This window comes from Mauremys mutica, chromosome 2 (genome assembly GCF_020497125.1).
Source record: "Mauremys mutica isolate MM-2020 ecotype Southern chromosome 2, ASM2049712v1, whole genome shotgun sequence".
Lineage (NCBI taxonomy): Eukaryota > Metazoa > Chordata > Testudines > Geoemydidae > Mauremys > Mauremys mutica.
In genome coordinates this window covers 14,723,371-14,743,833 of record NC_059073.1, presented here as the reverse complement: position 1 = coordinate 14,743,833, position 20,463 = coordinate 14,723,371, and the positions used below count along the sequence as shown (strand labels likewise).

General features: G+C 46.1%; 1 protein-coding gene across 4 annotated transcripts in view; it reads right to left on the bottom strand.

Annotated features, from left to right (window-relative positions):
• COL22A1 (collagen type XXII alpha 1 chain) overlaps positions 1-20,463 on the bottom strand; it is a 333,573-nt gene that overhangs the window by 134,714 nt on the left and 178,396 nt on the right. For all 4 annotated transcript variants that reach the window (XM_045004657.1, XM_045004658.1, XM_045004656.1 and 1 more), the window contains 3 exons: positions 15,264-15,317; positions 12,012-12,056; positions 3,402-3,455 (listed from right to left, as the gene is read on the bottom strand). In XM_045004657.1, coding sequence (XP_044860592.1) covers positions 3,402-3,455; positions 12,012-12,056; positions 15,264-15,317 — 153 coding nt within the window. The remainder of the gene's footprint in view (positions 1-3,401; positions 3,456-12,011; positions 12,057-15,263; positions 15,318-20,463) is intronic.

The window sequence follows — 20,463 nt, the reverse complement described above, 5'->3', positions numbered from 1 at the left end:
GCTAATGATCAGCGTCTGCCCTACTATGCCATCGCAATTTCTCAATCCACCCAGTGTAGCTGGAAATGTTAACTAGTTCTGTATATAATTTAATGGGTACAGCGGACACAGTACATTAGGGTCCCAGTGAGGTGTCATGTCCAACTCTTCTGACAACACTGGCTAAACAGTAACTAAATACAAATAAAAAACACCATAGCCCAGGTTAAAAACTGGCTGAGGTAATGGTCTGAGCTCTCAAGGGGGAGCAGAACAGAGCTATGGCCTGGGAACCATACTATTCCATAGAGTGGAAAGAGTACATTCAACCATGGTTAAGTCTGCTGATGACACCGTAACTGGAAGGGAAGCACAAACACAGGCCGACAGAACCAAATTGCTAAGTAACTTGAAGAGTTTAGGTGTAGGGGATGCAGGCAAGTCATTCACCTGCAGGCAATGTGTCAAGAACACAGATGCCCACGCAGTGGGGGAAAGCTCCCTAGTCTATCTTCTCTGCTTTCCAGTGTTCAAAATTCTGGCTGCATCGTGTCTGCAACACTGAACAGTGCACTGAGACAGAACGTTTCACTAACGAATTAATGCATGTTCAGATCAGATACATTTTCAATTTATGCATTGCACCGCTCCAGAACTTTGGGCCCTGTGCAATCATTAATATAAATACATCCAAAGCTCATTCGATCAAACAGGCTTGACTGCACCAGCCTCCCACTGCACACGGCCACGGTGGCAGGCAGCACAGAGCACCAAGAGGCACGCTACCTTGAAGAGGCAAAATGCTTTATGAAGCTCCTGGACACTTGGAGGTTGCCTTGCCTGCTCTGCAGTGATTTGCACCGACAGTTTTCAAGGCCCAGCACTGTCACTGACCTGCTGATCTTGGGCATGTCACAGAATCATAGGACTAGGAGGGACCTTGAGTGGTCATCTAGTCCTGTCCCTTCACCTCTGTGGGGCTGTTTCATCTCCCATCATTTATGTGTCTTGTCTATATAAACCATAAACTCTTTGGGGGGCAGGCACTGCCTCTCGCTATATGTACAGGGCCTAGCGTAAGAGAATCCCAATCTCAGTGGGACCTTGTGAAGGGGTGTTCACTCTACATCGCACCTGAAGGGGTTAAGGTATCTTGGAAGGGGCTAATTAACCTAGTAGGCTGCACCTGGGGGAGAATTAGGCTGGATAAAGGAAGATGAAACTCAGCTGAGCTGGTGTAGGCTGGGCTGGTATAAAGCCGGGAAGCTGAGACCAGAAGAGGCTGCAGGGGAAGTAGGCTGCAGTCACTCCCTGGGAGGTGGGTGCTTGAACTGGACCCCATGGGTGGGCCAGAACACTGAGAAAGAGAAGGGAAGTAGGAGGGAGCACAGGGAAATCGCAGTGAGGTCTGGGCGTAAACAGACCGTGGCGGCAGGACAGACCAGGAGTAGTGGGCGGGCCCAGGTTCCCCTTCCTGCCCCTGTGAATGTGTCTTAGCCTTAGACTAGAGGACAGCCTGGAAAGGCAGCTGGCCAGTTGGTCTGGAGAGAATTTGCTACCCTGGAAGTGGAAACACATAGAGCGACCTGGCCGCAAGGCCAAGTCAGCCAGAGGGAGCGTGCTGAGTCCCAGAGAGTGAGAGGGGCTGCAGCAAGAGTGAAATGCAGGAAGGGGGTGTCAGACCTGGATGGAGCAAATCCCCAGAGCAGCCAGGAGGAGGCGCCCTGCCAGTGAGTGTATTCTGTGATTGACCCACAAATGCTATTTTAGTACAAATATTTAAAGTAATTAGTGCCTATCTAATTAGCAGCAACTGGATGTTCTGTTACCAGTGAATGGAAGGAAAAAGACCCTCTCCAAGGCTACCACCTTGGTTAACCATGTTTGGAAGCTGGTGATGGAAAAACTCACTTATTACAACCCAAACCAGAAAATGTAACCATTTCTTTGAAAACCGTAACTCCAGCGGCCAGGGCACCTCACTCTGATTTGCAAATTATTAAGAAGTAGCAGTTTTTCTATCCTACCATGTTTAGTGAATTTCCATATTTGTTGTACATAACTTGCATTGTTACTTAAAGCTCAAAATCAAAACAATTAACACACAAACAAAAATCTATTGACGTAACAGCCTCGGCGTTACCTTTGGAACTGATCTAGCTGTAAGCAGAGTACTGAACTTTATCGCAACAGGGAAACAGGGAAAGAACTCGGAGGAGTACTATTGCATTAGAAAGTACATATCAGCATAGGGCACAGGGTAATAATAAGGTAATAGGTAATAATTGGAGATATACCAATCTCCTAGAACTGGAAGGGATCTTGAAAGGTCATTGAGTCCAGCCCCCTGCCTTCACTAGCAGGACCAATTTTTGCCCCAGATCCCTAAGTGGCCTCCTCAAGGATTGAACTCACAACCCTGGGTTTAGCAGGCCAATGCTCAAACCACTGAGCTATAACTCCCCCCAGGGAGACTAGACTGCAAGACCAAAAGGACTTGATGGCCAGATTCTCCATTGCCGTACAGGGTGAGTGTAAACCCCTTCCATCCCATCCAATTGGCACTGTTTCACATCCCCTTTGCACAGGGAGAAATGCCTACACAAGGTGCGAGGCAATGGAAAAAGAAACCGCCTGAGGGTTAATTTTAATAAACATTTAATAAACAGATGTAGGAACAAGGGAACCATGCTGCAGCATGGTGAGTACAAAATTAGCCACATAACTTACATTTGAGTTCCACCATCGACCTTGTCATTAATTCTGCAAGAGCACACATTCCCTTTGGTATCAGCTCTCTTACATCCAGTGCAAATAAGCACAGTATCTCTTCTGAAATCCCATTTTAAAAGGGCACTAAAGATTTGCTGACAGCTTTGACTCAAGTGCTAGGGAAACGCTTCAGATCTGTGAGTATCTTCACATAGCTGCTGAAGCACAAGGTGACATTAATGATTAGTTTCCTTGGGGGAAGAAGGGCCTGGAGGCTAGATGTGGGGACACAGACTGCTTTGTGTGTACTAAGGCTATAACAGCAGGTCTTGAGGGGTGACATTGCCGTCTCCTGGCCTTTGAATGTTCTAATGCTTGAAGGTTGGAAGTCAATAAAATATTTTCCTCCATAACCGCATTACCACACAAAGTGCATCCTTTAAAAATAATCATATGGTGGTTCTACTCCCCACACTAGGAGCACAGCGCTCCTTGGTTGACGAGAGATTGGTCAGGGTAGAACAAGGCTGCTTGGTCTAGGGCCCAGTCCCACTAGAACTGGGTGCTCAAAAAGATCTTGAGGATTTTCTGAGATGCCCGCCTTCTCCTACAGTTACAATACGTCAGCTGTCTGGCGTAAGTCCCATTTCAGCAGCCACCTTCCCATTCACTGTGCTTTAACGCCTAGCTCCCAAATATGCACTCCATACCTGTTTCCCCTCTGCACCTGGCTTCCCGGGGAACCCATCAAGACCTCGTTCTCCCTAGGAAAAAAAGAAGAGAGAGAAAAAGATAACTTCTAGTTAAAATTGTTTACATCACTATTTTGCAAGAGACATCTCAGTCTGTATAACCTTCTGTGCTACTCACCCATGGAGCTGAGAACTTGAAAAGTGATCTAAGTCTGTTATTCTGGGAAATTCTCTCCTGCAGAAAGGGCATGGGGGGCATATATATAGCAAGGAGGTGAACTGGGTAGTCGTCAGACATATTTTCCATTTCTGATTTCTGTAATTCTTAGATTTTATACCACCTTTTTTCCATGAACTGGAAGAAGCATCACTGCACAGTATTGGGGAATAAGGCTGGTCAGTCAGAACTCCTTTCTCCTGTCTCCCAAGTGCTGTTACTAGGAATTTATCACACAACCCAATCCATTTCTCAACCAAAGTTTTGTCTTAGCTGTTTTCTGTTCCAAGTCCTGCAATCCTTATGCAATAAAAATCCCCACTGAGGGACATGGCAGAGATACTTGAGTAAGGACTAATTAAGGTTTTCAGGGCTCAGCCCAGTAATAATACTTTGCATTTGTAATATGGCTCTTTTGATCTGAGGCGCTCAAAAGGATGGCCTTGGGGCAAAGGCAGAAGACAGATTCAGGAGATCTGGGTTCAATTCCTGCCTCTCCCACAGACTTCCCATATGACTTTAATCTCTATGTGCCTCAGTTTCTCATCTGCAAAATGGGAATAATTGTACTTCCCTCCTCCCACCCTTTGTCTGTCTTATCTGCTTAGATTGTAAGCTCTTTGAGGCTGGGACTGTCTCTTGCTAGGTGTGTGTTCAGCACCTAGCACAACAGGACCCTGATCTAAGCACCACTGTAACAGAAATACAATTATTAGGATTAATCCTAACAGATTTTGTTCATAAATAAATTCTATCACTAGAGGGAGCTCTTTGTAACTAAATATTATTTAAAGTTTTGCTTATAATAACAAAAAAGCTTTATGAATCTCAGTTGTGATTTATGCCTCATCATATAAATGTTTGACCAAAGCTATTATCGGTAAACCAGTACTTATAGCATTAGATTTAAATACCTGATTTACCAGAGAGAGAGCTAGAGAGAGAGAGAGAGAGAGAGAGAGAGTGTGATTGCTTTAGCATACTGAAAATGGATTTACAAATCAATTAATTGATGGTGAGTTTGTTTTTTTAAAGAATGTCTATAAATCTTGCATCAGAAATGCTGTTTCGTTCTGAGAAGCTGCAGGACTGACATTACATTGCTCTGCACATTATGGGCCATAGCAGCCTGAGGGAGGGACTTCCCAATCTTTATCTATTGTAATTATGAGCTTGCCTCAGTCCAGTTTTACACACACACACACAAGCACACACACACACACACACCCCACCTCTGCCTGAATTAAACTCTTTGTATTCTGCAGTGTAGACAGTTTGAGACATCACAACTTTACAGACTGCTGATTAGCAGAGCACTGCATCCTCCCTAGCATCTTTTTCGGTGTATCTGTCACATCAGTGGACCTCATAAGATGGATTCAGTGCCAGAGGAATGAAGGGCACACAAAAAGAGGGCTGAATAATGATATGACGCTAGACCTGGTTGAAAATTTTCCAGCTCGAATTATTTTTGTTTTTGTCATAAAATAGGCTTTCAGCTGAAATGAAAATGCTCACTGTTGGTGAAACGTTTCATTTTCCAAAATAACAGATTTTTTGGGAAAAGGCTGATTTTTCTTTTTTTTCCCCCTAAAAGAAAATCAGTCAGAGGACAAAAGGCACTTCTTTAGAATTTTCCGCTTCAAAATTGTGGTTTGTTGTGGTAAAGATGGACTGACAATCAAAATGATAAGAGCTGGAGGCCAAGACCTCTGGGAAACCCTTGCTCAGAGGTTTAGTTGTTACTTGGAAATGCAGAAGATACCATCTAGCTGGAAGGAGTCCAACACCATTCTGCTGTACAAGAAGCACGATCATGAAGATCTAAAGAACTATCGTCCAATATGCCTGCTCTCACATGTCTACAAGCTGTTCACCAAAATAATGACAAACCGATTCTCTCAGAGTGTGGACAAGCAGCAGTCAAGAGAGCAGGCAGGCTTCCAGAGGAATTTCAGCACAATGGACCATATTTTCCCTATGAACTAGCTATTGGAATGCTCAGGGGAATACAAATTCCCTTTATGTATTGCCTTTGTTGACTATGAAAAAGCGTTCAACAGCGTAGAGATCAATGCAGTGTTGAAAGCTCTGCACAGCAGGGCATTGACACAAACTATATCAAACTATCAAATTCTGGCTGCACCACAGATATAACTTTATTTGATACTCCCCTTTGCATCCCAATTAAGAAAGGGGTGAAACAAGGAGACACAGTTTCACTGAAACTCTTCACAGCCTGCCTCGAAATGGTAATGAGGCAGATGAATTGGAAGGGCGGAATCAACGTCAACGGAGAGCAGTGAAACCATCTCAGATTCACGGACGATATTGTGTGGATTGCCAAAAATACTATCAACCTACAGAAAATGCTGCAAGAACTCAACACAAAAAGCAGCCAAGTCGGACTGAAAATTAATCGCTCCAAAATGAACTGTATGCGGTTTGATGCCTTGCCAAAAGCCCAAATAACAATCAAGGGAGAACAAAGAGAAGAAGTTGAGCAATATGTCTATTTGGGCCAGGAAATTAACATGTGCCAGGATCAGGAAGGTGAACTCTCACAAAGAAAGAAAGCAGGTTGGTGCGCATTCAATTCTATCAAGGATGTCCTCCAAGGAAAAATCAACAAGGCAACACGTGCCAGCCTCTTCAACTCAACAGTACTGCCAGCAATGTACGGCAGCGAAACATGGGTGCTGACAAAGACAGAGGAGCAGCGACTGTCTGTCACGGCGAGGGGGATGGAAAGAAGAATTCGGGAATTTCAATCCGTGACAGAGTCCCCAATGAAGTGATCAGACAGCGGAGTGGAGTGCAGGACGTCTTTGCTGAGAGCAGGCATAGTAAAATGTGATGGGCCGGGTATACAGCGAGGCTCACTGACAAACGATGGGCTGCCGCTGTCACCGAACACTGAAACAACACTCGGTCAACCTCTAAAGAGATGGGAAGGTTTTATCATGAAAAGACATGGCCACACATGGAGAAGGAAGGCCAGGATATGAGAAGAATGGAAGATATGTGATCAGTGCAATCTATACCTGGGCTGAAGGACTGATCAATGAAGATAATCAAGGTTTGTTTCTCTCTACCTTCAATCTTCCAACTCTTGCCAGGTGAAAAATGGTCAAAAAGAGTGAGAAAGTGGGTGAAAGCCCATTTTCTAATACTTTGTTACTAATTTCCAATTTCTATTACTTAGAGAACAGTAACAAAAATATTGGAGTATTACTTTCTGAGAGAAAGTGATATTTCACTTTTAAGGATAAAGTTTTATTTTCCTCCACACTTTCTATACTTTTTTTTTTCTCAGTTGGGAAAAAGCAAAAAATCTGGGAAAGTGATGGTGGGTGGTGGGACACTTCCCACCAGAAAATCTACAGTTTCCCAATGGGAAACATTTGAAAGGTGAATTTCTAAATCAAAAATTCCCAACTGAAATATTTTGAAATGTCCCAGTTTTCTGGTCAGTTCTGTATGACAACCATATTGTGCTCAATTAAAGGTTCTATTAATCTTGTGTTCCTGTGTATAAACTATCACTACAGGTTTCAAGCTGGAATCAATGTTCCAGGGAAATCTCCTCCAGATTTCTGACCTGGATTTTGGATTACCATTACCTTAGAGAATTCATCCCAGATTTTACATGAGCCTGCTGCATGCTGCGACAGAACTTTGGGAGTTTAGTGATTGCTGTATGCTGGCCCTCCTCAAGTTCAGACATGATCAATACATCTCAAAGTTATGCACTGCACCATAAAGTCTCAGTACTTTGATTTAAGGTGGTCTCAGAATATAGTGACATAAGAGCCTTGTGGGAGATTTCACCTTACTCTGAAGCATCGGGATAATGGTTTGATGGACCAATATTCAATATAGAAACCAATGCTCTTCTTTAATATAACAAATCCTATATTCCTTAGGCTGGGAGAAGCATAAGTGATTTTTATTAATGCTTTAACAATGGTGTTGTAAGAGGCAAACATTTAGATTCAGATTTCCCAGAAGCCATAAGCGGCTGCAGACAGAAAAGCAGACAGGGAGAGATCTTTGGCCCGGCTGTTAACGCCCACTACTTTCCCAGTGGTTCCAAATGGTAGAAATTAAAACAAGGGGTATAAATGTCCTGAGTGCAGTGTCCATGCACTGTAAATGCACAATTGTTATAGCAGAGATCTTGGCTCTTATTCATGGGCCAGGAGGGAAAGAAAGAAGGTTTAATTGTGCAAATCCCTCAGAATGAAACAAAACCCAATTCACTTGTTTCTCAGTTTAATTCCTGTCTAGTTCATCAGTTCCCTGCCCCCTCACAGCTCCATCCCTCCTCCCCACCCGAGTGATGTGGGAATTATCCATGTTCCTAAGGGAGCCAACACCCCCACAGACCAGACAATACTGTCACAGGAAAAGGGGCTGATGGAATGGCTAGACACAACACATCTCCTCTGGTCTGAACTCCGGGGGCGAAGGCATGAGGATGATTACATGATAATGGGCATGTGCCCAGTTTCAATGGTGAATACAGAACAAATGAAAGGGAATAACGGCAACTTTATGATAAACAACCACATGGATGTTGGGAACAGAGCACTGGCCAATAGGGGAAGAGAGAGAATTGGGAATCAAGCTGGATTGGGGACTAATGACCAGAGCTGGGCCAACAATTGATTGGGGGGGAGTTCAGGGGCCATTTGGGGGTGTTTTAAACCCTTTTTTGTGTAGTTAAACCTAGTTAAATTTCAAAATAAACCATTATTTCAAAAGAAAAGTCAACATGTTTAGTTTCATAAATGTCTAAACTGAATGCTTCAACTTCTGAGGAATTTTACCCTCCTTTTTATTTGACAAGTTCAACTGAAATTGCATTTTAGTGAGTCAGCTATCCCCCCCCATTTTCTGTGTGTGTGGGTACGTCTACACTACGGGACTATTCCGAATTTGCATAAACCGGTTTTGTAAAACAGATTTTATAAAATCGATTGCGCGCGGCCACACTAAGCACATTAATTCGGTGGTGTGCGTCCGCGGTCCGAGGCTAGCGTCGGCTTCTGGAGCGTTGCACTGTGGGTAGCTATTCCCTAGCTATCCCATAGTTCCTGCAGCCTCCCCCGCCGCCCCTTGGAACTTCCGGGTTGAGATCCCAGTGCCTGATGGGGCAAAAATCATTGTCGCGGGTGGTTCTGGGTAAATGTCGTCAGTCACTCCTTCCTCTGGGAAAGCAACGGCAGACAAGCATTTCGCGCCTTTTTCCCCTGGATTGCCCTGGCAGATGCCATAGCATGGCAATCATGGAGCTTGTTTTGCCTTTTGTGACTCTCACCGTATGTGTACTAGATGCCGCTCACAGAGGCGATTCAGCAGCGCTACACAGAAGCATGCTTTTGCTTTTGCATGACAGCAGAGATGGTTACCAGCCATATTGCACCATCCAAACCCTTCCATAAATTGGAACTAAGATGACCATGGCTACCAGTCCTTTTGTACCATTTGCGGCTGTCATAAGTGCCCCTGGCTGCTCTTAGCCAGGGGCGCAAAAACCAAAATTGGGAATGACTCCCTGAGTCAATCCCTCCTTTTTGGTATCTAAAAATAGAATCAGTCCTGCCTAGAATATAGGCAAGTGTACTAGATAACCACTGTATCATAGAACCAGAGAGCACAGCTGCTCTGTGTCAGATCCTGCAGAAATTATGAGCTGTATGCTATTCACAGGGGGTGCTCCTGTAACAACAACACCTGTTCATTCCGTTCTTACCCCAGCCTTCCTGGGCTACCATACCATTGTCCCCCCACTTGTGTGATGAAGTAATAAAGAATGCAGGAATAAGACATGGTGACTTGTCAGTGAGAAATGAGTGGAAGGCAGCCTCCAGCTGCTATGATAGTCCAGACAGGACATTAAGCAGTGTGTAGGAGAGAAGCCCAGCATCCCTCTGCTAGTCCAGGGGCAACTGAATCTTTTCTTTACACATGAAGGGTGGGGGCTGATGGAGCTCAGCCCCCTGTTGCTATGATGACGATGGTTACCAGCCATATTGCACCATCCACCACCAGAAAAAATTAGGGCCAGGCGCCCTTGATCGACCTGACGGATGCTAGTCAGCATGGTTACTGCCCCATGTGCCAATAGGCTGATGACGAGGACGGTTACCAGTCCTTTTGTACCATCAGCCACCCATGGCAGGGGGGGGGGGAGTGAGATGTTGGTGTTGACGGCTGCAGCATCGTGTCTATCTGCAGCATTAAGTAAAGATAGGGTGACATGTAAAAGAGTCAGAGGATTGTTTTCCCTTTCGCTTCTGGGGGTGTGTGTGGGGGGTGAGTAGATTGCCAAGCTATGCCCTGACCCACCGCGGACACTGTGTTTGACCTTAGAAGCATTTGGAGCTCAGCCAAGAATGCAAATACTTTTCGGAGGCTGCAGGAACTGTGGGATAGCTTCAGTCCTCCAGTCCATGAGCGTCCATTTGATTCTTTGGCTTTCCGTTACGCTTGTCACGCTGCAGTGCGCTGAGTCCCTGCTATGGCGTCTGTCTGGAGATTTTTAAAAAAGGATTCTGAATTTCATCTTCTGTAATGGAGCGCTGATAGAATGGATTTGCCTGCCCTTACAGCGATCACATCCGCATGGTCCGTGCTGGAGCTCTTTTTTTATTTTGATTTCAGACTGCATCGCCACCCGTGCTGATCGGAGCTCCACGCTGGGCAAACAGGAAATATTCAAAAGTTCGCGGGCTTTTCCTGTCTACCTGACCACTGCATCCGAGTTCAGATTGCGGTCCAGAGCGGTCACTGGTGCACTGTGGGATAGCTCCCGGAGGCCAATGCCGTCGATCAGCGTCCACACTAACCCTAATCTGATATGTTAATACCGATACTAGCGTTACTCCTCTCGTTAGGGAGGAGTACAGAAACCGGTTTAAAGAGCCATTAAAATCGATATAAGGTGCCTCCTAGTGTGGACAGTTGTGGCGTTAAATCGGTTTTACGCTCCTAAAACCGGTTTAAACGCCTAGTGTAGACCAGGCTTGTATGTGTGCTGCTCTACCGATGAGACTCTACTAATGCACCTACAGCTGGCTATCAGTAGAGGGAGCTCAGACATTGGTCAAACTCCCCAGCTAACAGAAAAAGGTCTTGCCAAACTCCCAGAATTGACTGGCACCCATCCCCTTGCTATTCTCTGCACCCCACATCTCTAATGGACTGGCAACTCCTTACCTCAGCACTAGCTTGAACAGCCATGCCTTAATGGCTTCCGTGCCGGAATGTGACCGGTATGCATGGGGCAAATCACAGCACATGGCCACCCTTATTGAATGGCTATACCACTCCAATACAGAGACATCAGGGAGCTCTGGACACAGGCTTAGGAGCTAAGCGGTGCTGGGTTCTCATCCCAGCTATACCAGCCACTTAACCTCCCATCCATAAAATGGGGATATTAGTAGTTACCAACCAGGGAATCCCTGCGCCCTATCAATCTCTAGCTGCTGCACTGACAGCCACTTATATATTGGAGCCGCCACAGATTTAAATTACACTAGGGCAGTGAACTGCAGCCAACCCTGGATAAAAAGAGCTCAAAGCCACCTTAGCAGCCCAACCTCCTGAGTTGCATTGTGTGCACCTCGGAGGCGGCCGAGGACTGTGGATTCTGCATTTATTTTTGGTGGCAGAGCGTAACAAAGACACTACTCGATGAATGCGATGGCTCAAGAAGTGCCCGAGTCCTTCAGTCGGTCACCTCATCACAATTAGACTCAGCCAAGTGCCCTGCACCCTACCTGAAATAGAAGGAAATTTACCAACACAAAAGGCCTGGAGCAAAGCACTTGAAAGCGATGCCACTTTTCTGGAACCCTGGACTGGGACAGCAGTTGATTCACACACACACAAGAGGAAATCCTGACTCCTTACCTGATATAGCAAAGCCAACAACCCATGTAAGCTTGTGTTTGTCGTGATGAGACGAAATAAGGGATATAGAAAGCTGGGTGGTTCAAGGAGCTGGCGATCCCTTTATCTTTAGGTTACCAGATTCAGCTCTGGTCAGCAGCATCCAAAGGTCATTACCATCTATTAGGTGGCTGGTACCCCATGTGAACACATCACAGGAGCACCCACCCCAGCTGCCACTCCAAGTGACACCTTTGTTGGCATTCTTAGCAGAGAGACCCAGGGAATGAACGGGCTGGGATTCTGTACTCCCGTTTCACCCCCATGAGAGGTCACTCCAGCTCACCGCTGTGTGCCGGGCAGTACGAGGAGGGGCGGAAAACCTCAGCTTCCGGGGTATCAGCTTCACACCTTTCCTCAATGTTCCATTCATTTACAAAGCAAAAGGCAAAGAGGAAGAACAACCCAGCACTTTCCTAGGCAGCGGCTCTGACATGCTCTAGTGATACCTTGTCTCCTCGAGTTCCCTTTTCTCCTCTTTCTCCCTGCAGACCCTAAAAATGAAAAGAAATGGGAAATTACAAATCTTCATCCAACATGGTCCACATTCCCCTCCTCAGAGAAGGAGCCGGATTAGTCACTGACCCTCTGGCACTGAAGGACAACATTCCTGGAGAAATCTGCCCTGTAAACAAGCAAGGATGTCACATCGATGTGGTGCAAGAAACTGTGGGTAAGGGGAATGTAGTAGGTACAGTAGCAGGTATCACTGAGTATTGACAGCTGTTGAATAATCCCAACCCAACAGGGCCAAGCTCAGCCCTGGGAGTGAGTGACATCCCATTGAAGCTAATCTGGGCACAGAGTGCAACCCAGAGCTTTCCAATGAACTTGGAAGCCGTAGGGTTTGTTGTGTCTCAGATAACTGGGCAGCAGCTCTTTACACACATAACATTGCTGACAAACCTATAAATCATCAAACAAAGGAGGGGGGGGGGAGAGATTTAACCTCTCCTGTGAATAGCCCCATTGTATTGTAGGTGGAGTTTACTTCTTTTGTAGCAACTGAGCAAACAACAGGGAAACCCTGCGGCAACAAGACACGCACACTCAGTCGATGGTGATCCATCAGGAACTGCTTGTGTGTGAAATGTTTTACACTCTGGTGAATTCATATTTTAACACTTCACTCATCTCCATGTTACAGTGCAGCCAGGGCCGGCTCTAACTTTTTTGCTGCCCGAAGCAAAAACAAAAAGAGCACTGCCCTGCCGTAACACCCCCACCCCCGTGACCACCGTGCCGCCGAACACCACCCCAGCGCTGCGCCGCCTAAATCCCCACCCCCCTTAGCGCCACGCCGCGCTGCCAAAACCCCCGAGTGCCACGCCGTCCGAAGCCCCCGCCCCCCCGAGCGCCGTGCCGCCCAAGGCCCTGCCCCACCCAAGCACCACGCCGCCCAAGCCCCCGCTCCCCAAGCGCCACGCCACCGAAACACCTCCCCCCTCCGAGCAAAACAAACAAACAAACAAAACCCTCCAGTGCCGCTCCGCCAAACCAAAAAAAAAAAAAAACTTGAGCGCTGCCCCACCCCAAGGTGCCGCCCCAAGCATGTGCTTGGTGGCTGGTGCCTGGAGCCAGCCCTGAGTGCAGCTGGCTTAGGTGAAAATTAATGAGAACTGCCTGTCCAGGTTTGTTTGGTCCGGAGGACAGGTTAGATGCTGTTATGATTTCAGGCCATACTTGAGTGCAATCAAATGCTGGACAAGCCTGTCCAGGTCTGACAGTATATTTGTGATCAAACTGCCTAGCTGGATAAAATCTGCTATTCTCTCTTGGGATAAAGTCACGTGTTTGCATTGCACACTTGACACTCCATAACAATCTGTGATTTCTCTCTTCTTTCCTCCCTTCCCAGGCCTTTCCAGGGGTTTAACATGTGCAAACATGCTTGGGAGAAAATCAGGCAGATGTAATGCACTTGAGTTCTCCTTGGGGTTCACTTTCAAAGCTTACCTATCCAGGTTTCATCAGCTTATCAGCAGGTGTATGGAGAGGTATAATTGTCAGGGCTCATCTTTAGTGTGTCAGTGTAGAATCACTAAGTCCTGGAGTGTCCCCTCCCAATGCCTTTCATTCATGAGACCCGAGGCACCTCCAAATGTACTCTATCTTACCATGGAGTTATACCAGATGTGAGGTCACAAAAGCCTTCTGGGTCTTAAGAATTACCGGAGCAGAAAGAAACTGACCATCCCACCTCATGTCTTGTGGCCAATGCCAAATGATTTCAAACAATTCACAATCTACCTCAGGCACCATGATGCACCTAATTGTGTGTGCTGGTGGAGATGTTTCCTCCTGGACTCATGTGAATTCATATAGCTCTTTTAATTTTATCTTAGGTACAGCAGATGCTGTTAGTCAAGTTCACGGAGAGAGACAAAGAGAAGGAGCAAAAATGAACTCTGCAGTATCCTGTTCTAGAAAGCAAAGTCCTACCCGGCCACTTCTCAAAGCAGAGTGGAAGAGGTTAAAAAAAGATGACTCCACTCTGGTGCATTAGTACCTTGGGGCCCGCTTGGGCATCAGAGCATATGATTCTAGCCCTGCTCCGCTCTAACCACACACACCAAATGCCAGCTTGATGGTGAAAACGAATGGGGCCATTACTAACAAATTATGAGCAACACCGCATGTACTGCACTGCGGAGCTGTCCCCCTTGCGGAAAAGGGCGGTTCAAGTGGCAGGAGCAAAACATTCTCCTGACTTTCTTCAAATTTGCCTGTTGCACTATTAACACTTTGTTGGGATCTGCCCAGGAGCTGCTGCGCCTGTTTGCAGCTCAATAGACAATTTAGGCAGGTACCACTTTACTTTTCAGACAGTTGGGTAGTGATACCGTATTGAGCCACAGCCAGGCCTAGGCAAACAACCAGATTCTCTGCTTACTTTCATTGGTTTTCGACCCAGGAGGCCTATAGGCTCCACAGTTGTCAGGCAAACATTATATATGACAGAGAAGAAAATTCACAACCTTCTTCGAAAACACAGCCCTCTATCTGGTGAGTTATAAAGGAACAAGTCAACCAGTGCAGGGAACCTTGTAAGGCATTAGCAGGTCTGGCATTCCATTTAAATGTACTGCTGCACAAACAGTCAAGTCAGTACACCCCACAGTACCCTTAGGTGAGCCTGTACAGTGCCCACGTAATTGCTAAGGTGGGTCCAGGAGGCTAGGTTGCACATTGGATACCTGTCCCAGTTTTCTGGGGCTTGATGCAAATTCCACAGGGTAATCCCATGTCCTACAAGTCTAATATACAGGTCCCTAAAGGGTTCCAAAATAGCTTTCTCAAAACATCATTACGTCATGAGGTCACATCGCATTGTGTTGTGATCCAATTGTGAAGCAATGTACTAATGTTGCATCACAAGACACAACATTATAACATTGCAGCGTGACTATTGCTACACGGGGGCACACAAGCTAGCTCAAAGCAACCCATCCAAAATGTTAAGTTTCCTAGTAATTCCAAATACCAGTCTCTGCAGGCCTGATGCCAATCTTACACACATCTGGCATAAGTCAGAAGTAATTCCCCAGAAGTTTCACTGTGGGAACATAGTGGAGAGTGAGGCATCTCTAGATTGTCATATGGAAGAGTCAGTTGTGCAGAATACATTGAAAATGTGGGGGAAGTTTCCAGATTCAAGGATTGTTTAGCTAATAAAATGTAACCAGAGAATCATGACTTACGGGTGCTCCGACATAGCCTTTAATTCCTGGTGGACCTGGCTGGCCCTCAGATCCCTGGGGAGGAAATAAAACATTGAAAAAGACAAGAGGTTAATTCAAAAGAGAAAGCAATAAATAATGTAGTCAGGAATTAAACAGGCACTTCCTGTGAGATGCTGAGCTGGCTTCTCTGGGGATCTGTACTAAATGCCTTGAGTGTTCTTCCACTCCCAGCTATGCACCCACAATGAAGCTCAAACCTTTCCCTTTGCTCCCAGTGTTCAGACACCAGCACTGGTGTCACACCAAGCTCTTTGTGGTCTTACCACTTGGTTTTCAGACCTGCCACTTAGAGACAAACTGACACCTGCAGATTTCGGTATCAGCTGTTGCGAATTGGGCCAATTACGTGAATTTGGCACTTCCCCCTTTCTTGGCTGGGCAAGGTGGAGTCATTCTGAAAACAGTATGAATAAGACACACACACCCATAAAGGCAGCATGTTTGACGGTAGAAGCCAGTTCTTGGTGATAAGCAAGCCCCGGAATTCAGAGAAACACATACAATGCAAGCAAGTTCCTGGCATCACCTTGTGTTCTTATGTTTGGCTGGAGAGTGACAGATGGGATTCAAACTTGTTATCACTCTCTCTTTGTGTTTTCCAATACATAGCTCATAAACGGAAGACCGGGTTCTTAGGTGCACTTATGTCAGAGTGGAGGCAAGGGAGCCAGTTATGACTCTGCCCCCCGCCCCCAGTCTCTTTGGTGCCATCTGCCAGCCGGGGCTAACCAATGCAGCAAGCTCTCATGATGTGCCCATAACACACTTGGTTGCAGGTGGGACAGTGCAGGAGGTGGTGTTCTTTGCTGGGGGGAATCCACCCACCCCATCGACGCAAAACAGACACACACATCAGTGAATGCAGCTCTGAGTGTTTTGAGATTGCACTGCTGGACCAACTGATTTGGTTGCTAGTTCAACGGACGTTCGTTTCCCTTATGTTAACTCCAGTTTTGGACCTTCCTAACTCATAAGCCTTCAGCTTCGAAAAGAACAAGCCTTCATGTTCAGCTTATGCTGACGATTTCCAGCCACTGATATTTCCAGCAAAGTGAAGCCATCAAAATTAGTTAGTTTTAGTTCAGGAAGGCCCCAATCCTACAAGAAGCCTGCGGAGATGCAGGGTGTGGCCACATAGAGTGATGTGGACAAGGGGGACCTCCTTGTTCACTGCTGGTGCCCAAGATTCAACTACAAATGACCAGGAACTTGGTGGTGTTGCAGGCCCTGCTTGCCTCACAATGTGAACCATGCAAGTTAAAACATCATTCAGTAGCATGGTCCTGGCAGGGACATTACACGGCAGGACTCTGCTCCCGAAGTACCATTTTGGGGAGTGAGGCTATAGCTCAGTTTGCCCAGAGGGAGAGTTATATTTTAAAACACCAAAATATTAGCTGAAACCCTGCCCTAGACCACTCACAGAAAGCAGAACTTATTAGCACAGCCATACTGTGGTTGGGAACTGTGCTAGCCAGGGAGACAAACTGTAGTACAAACTTGTGACTAGGTTTATAAATAGATTCAAGCACATTTATGAGGCCTCATGCAGCTGCTAAACTGTGGTGCAGGGGCTCATGCAGACGAAGTGTGTGTGTGGCTTCCTCCCCCCATTGAGGGGCCTCAGGCGGACAGGAGGTACCTTCTCTTTGCTTTCTCTCCCCCAGTCAATGGGCCTCTTCCCCCTCTTCTGTGGATGTTTCTTCCCATCCCAAAGCCACCACAGAATCTGATAGAATCAGAGGCCATGAACTGGAACAGCAGGAGGCATTCCAGGTCAAGGCTAGGGTGGGTTTTGTGGGGGAAGCTTTGACATCCCTTGTTTGCATTATATCTGGCTCGAGCCAGCAAGATCAGCCCCTCATTCTGACAAGGACTAAATTGACCCACAAAATTGGATGAGGGAGAACATCTGTAACATGGAAGGAGTTGAGCTAGGAGTACAGCAGGAATGTCCCCATGAGACCTCACTGAGCAGTGCAAGCAGCTAACCTCATTTACATTTTTTTACAAAAACAAAAAGGTGCTTTTATTAGATTTGTATTGGTAGCCCTAGCTCTTATATCAGAGGGGATTTCGTTACTGTCATCCTCAGGTATCAGAGGGGGATTAAGTCCTTTGGGGATGAAGTACTATTACCAGAAGGCTGTAGTGCCATTAGCTGTGCCCCTGGAAGTTTCATTGTACAGTTACTGGAGTCTGTAACAAATGTTTACTTTGTCCTTAAAAGAAAAAATAAATGCATAAGATTGACCCTAAGGCAAGAGACTGGAAAATCCCTCAGCCAAGTAATTTAGCAGCTCACTGAATTTCCTGAAATGCATCTATAGCGCCTGAATGGTTGTCTGTGAGCTGGGGGTAAATGAAGACTGATTGAACCTGGGAACAACTGTGACCCAGTTAGCTCTCCTCGGAGTCTGCAGCAGAACCCGGAGATCTCAACGTCACCACAAAGGTGCTGCTAAATAAAGATAAGTGATCTGACAAAAAAAACCAATCATTAAAGCAGGAATAGGAGACGTGACCTTTACAATTATCAGCACCACCTCCTTTATAATCCCAGTTACCGGCTCTACGCTTATATATAAATGTAGTAAGTAGACGGCTCGGGGTTTTTTTTAAACCATTAATAATTTCTATTTTAATGCACAGTCAACAAAATTGGGATTCCTTCTTAACACAGCAGAGCCCAAAATCCAGCCAAAAGACGCCACATAAATAAAAGTCCCTATGAAAGGAGATGATTGTTTTATATTTAATCAGGGCAGGTGAGAGAGAGCTGGGTGGCAGAGCTCACTTCTCTACAGTGAATGCTTGCCATTACTTTATCAGAAAGTATTTAAGCTACACATGGTGCATGCCCATGATAGCCATCACATAAACACCCATAGCACTATATGCATTTCCATCTATTGAACATACAGACATATTAATACTGCTTTATTGTTATTATTATTCATGTTGCAGTATCACCTAAAGGACCTCCTCGAGATCAGGGCCCCATTGTGCTAAGCACTGTACATAAACAAAGACAGAAGTTACTAGATCATAGGCCCTGGTTCTCATGAGGGACTTCAATCAGCCCGATATCTGCTGGGAGAGCAATACAGCAGTGCACAAACAATCCAGGAAAGTGTAGGGGACAATTTCCTGGTGCAAGTGCTGGAGGAACCAACTAAGGGCAGAGGTCTTCTTGACCTGATGTTCACAAACAGGGAAGAATTAGTAGAGGAAGCAAAAGTGGATGGGAATCTGGAAGGCAGTGACCATGAGATGGTCGAGTTCAGGATCCTGACATAAGGAAGAAAGGAGAGCAGCAGAATACGGACCCTGGACTTCAGAAAAGCAGATTTTGACTCCTTCAGGGAACTGATGGGCAGGATCCCCTGGGAGAATAACATGAGGGGGAAAGGAGTCCAGGAGAGCTGTCTGTATTTTAAAGAATCCTTATTGAGGTTGCAGGAACAAACCATCCTGATGTGTAGAAAGAAGAGTAAATATGGCAGGCGACCAGCTTGGCTTAACAGTGAAATCCTTGCTGATCACCAACACAAAACAAGAAGCTTACAAGAAGTGGAAGATTGGACAAATGGCCAGGGAGGAGTATAAAAATATTGCTCAGGCATGCAGGAGTGAAATCAGGAAGGCCAAATCACACTTGGAGTTGCAGCTAGCAAGGGATGTTAAGAGTAACAGGAAGGGTTTCTACAGGTATGTTAGTAACAAGAAGAAGGTCAAGGGAAGTGTGGGCCCCTTATTGAATGGGGGAGGCAACCTAGTGACAGAGGATGTGGAAAAAGCTAATGTACTCAATGCTTCTTTTGCCTCTGTCTTCATGAACAAGGTCACCTCCCAGACTATTGCACTGGGCAGCACAGTATGGGGAGGAGGTGACCAGCCCTCTGTGGAGAAAGAAGTGGTTCAGGACTATTTAGAAAATCTGGACGAGCACAAGTCCATGGGGCCAGATGCATTGAATCCGAGGGTGCTAAAGGAGTTGGCAGATGTGATTGCAGAGCCATTGGCCATTATCTTTGCAAACTCATGGCGATTGGGGGACTAGAAAAAGGCTAATATAGTTCCCATCTTTTAAAAAGGGAAGGAGGAGGATCCGGGAAACTACAGGCCAATCAGCCTCACCTCAGTCCTTGGAAAAATAATGGAGCAGATCCTCAAGGAATCAATTTTGAAGCACATGGAGGAGAGGAAAGTGATCAGGAACAGTCAGCATGGATTCACCAAGGGCAAGTCATGCCTGACTAACCTAATTGCCCTCTGTGATGAGATAACTGGCTCTGTGGATGAGGGGAAGCAGTGGACATGTTATTCCATGACTTTAGCAAAGCTTTTGATACTGTCTCCCACAGTATTCTTGCTGGCAAGTTAAAGAAGTATGGGCTGGATGGACTATAAAGTGGATAGAAAGCTGGCTAGATTGTCGGGCTCAACGGGTAGTGATCAATGGCTCCATGTCTAGTTGGCAGCCGGTATTAAGCGGAATGCCCCAAGGGTCGGTCCTGGGGCCGGTTTTGTTCAATAACTTCATTAATGATCTGGAGGATGGCGTGGATTGCACCCTCAGCAAGTTTGCAGATGACACTAAACTGGGAGGAGTGGTTGATACGCTGGAGGGTAGGGATAGGATACAGAGGGATCTAGACAAATTAGAGGATTAGGCCAAAAGAAACCTGATGAGGTTCAACAAGGGCAAGTGCACAGTCCTGCACTCAGGACGGAAGTATCCCACGCACTGCTATAGACTAGGGACCAAGTGGCTAGACAGCAGTTCTGCAGAAAAGGACCTAGGGGTTACAGTGGACGAGAAGCTGGATATGAATCAATAGTGTGCCCTTGTTGCCAAGAAGGCTAATGGCATTTTGGGCTGTATAGGTAGGAGCATTGCCAGCAGATCGAGGGACGTGATCATTCCCCTCTATTCAGCATTGGTGAGGCCTCATTTGGAGTACTGTGTCCAGTTTTGGGCCCCACACTACAAGAAGGATGTGGAAAACTTGGAAAGAGTCCAACAGAGGGCAATAAAAATGATTAGGGGGCTGGAGCACATGACTTATGAGGAGAAGCTGAGGGAACTGGGATTGTTTAGTCTGCAGAAGAGAAGAATGAGGGGGGATTTGATAGCTACTTTCAACTACCTGAA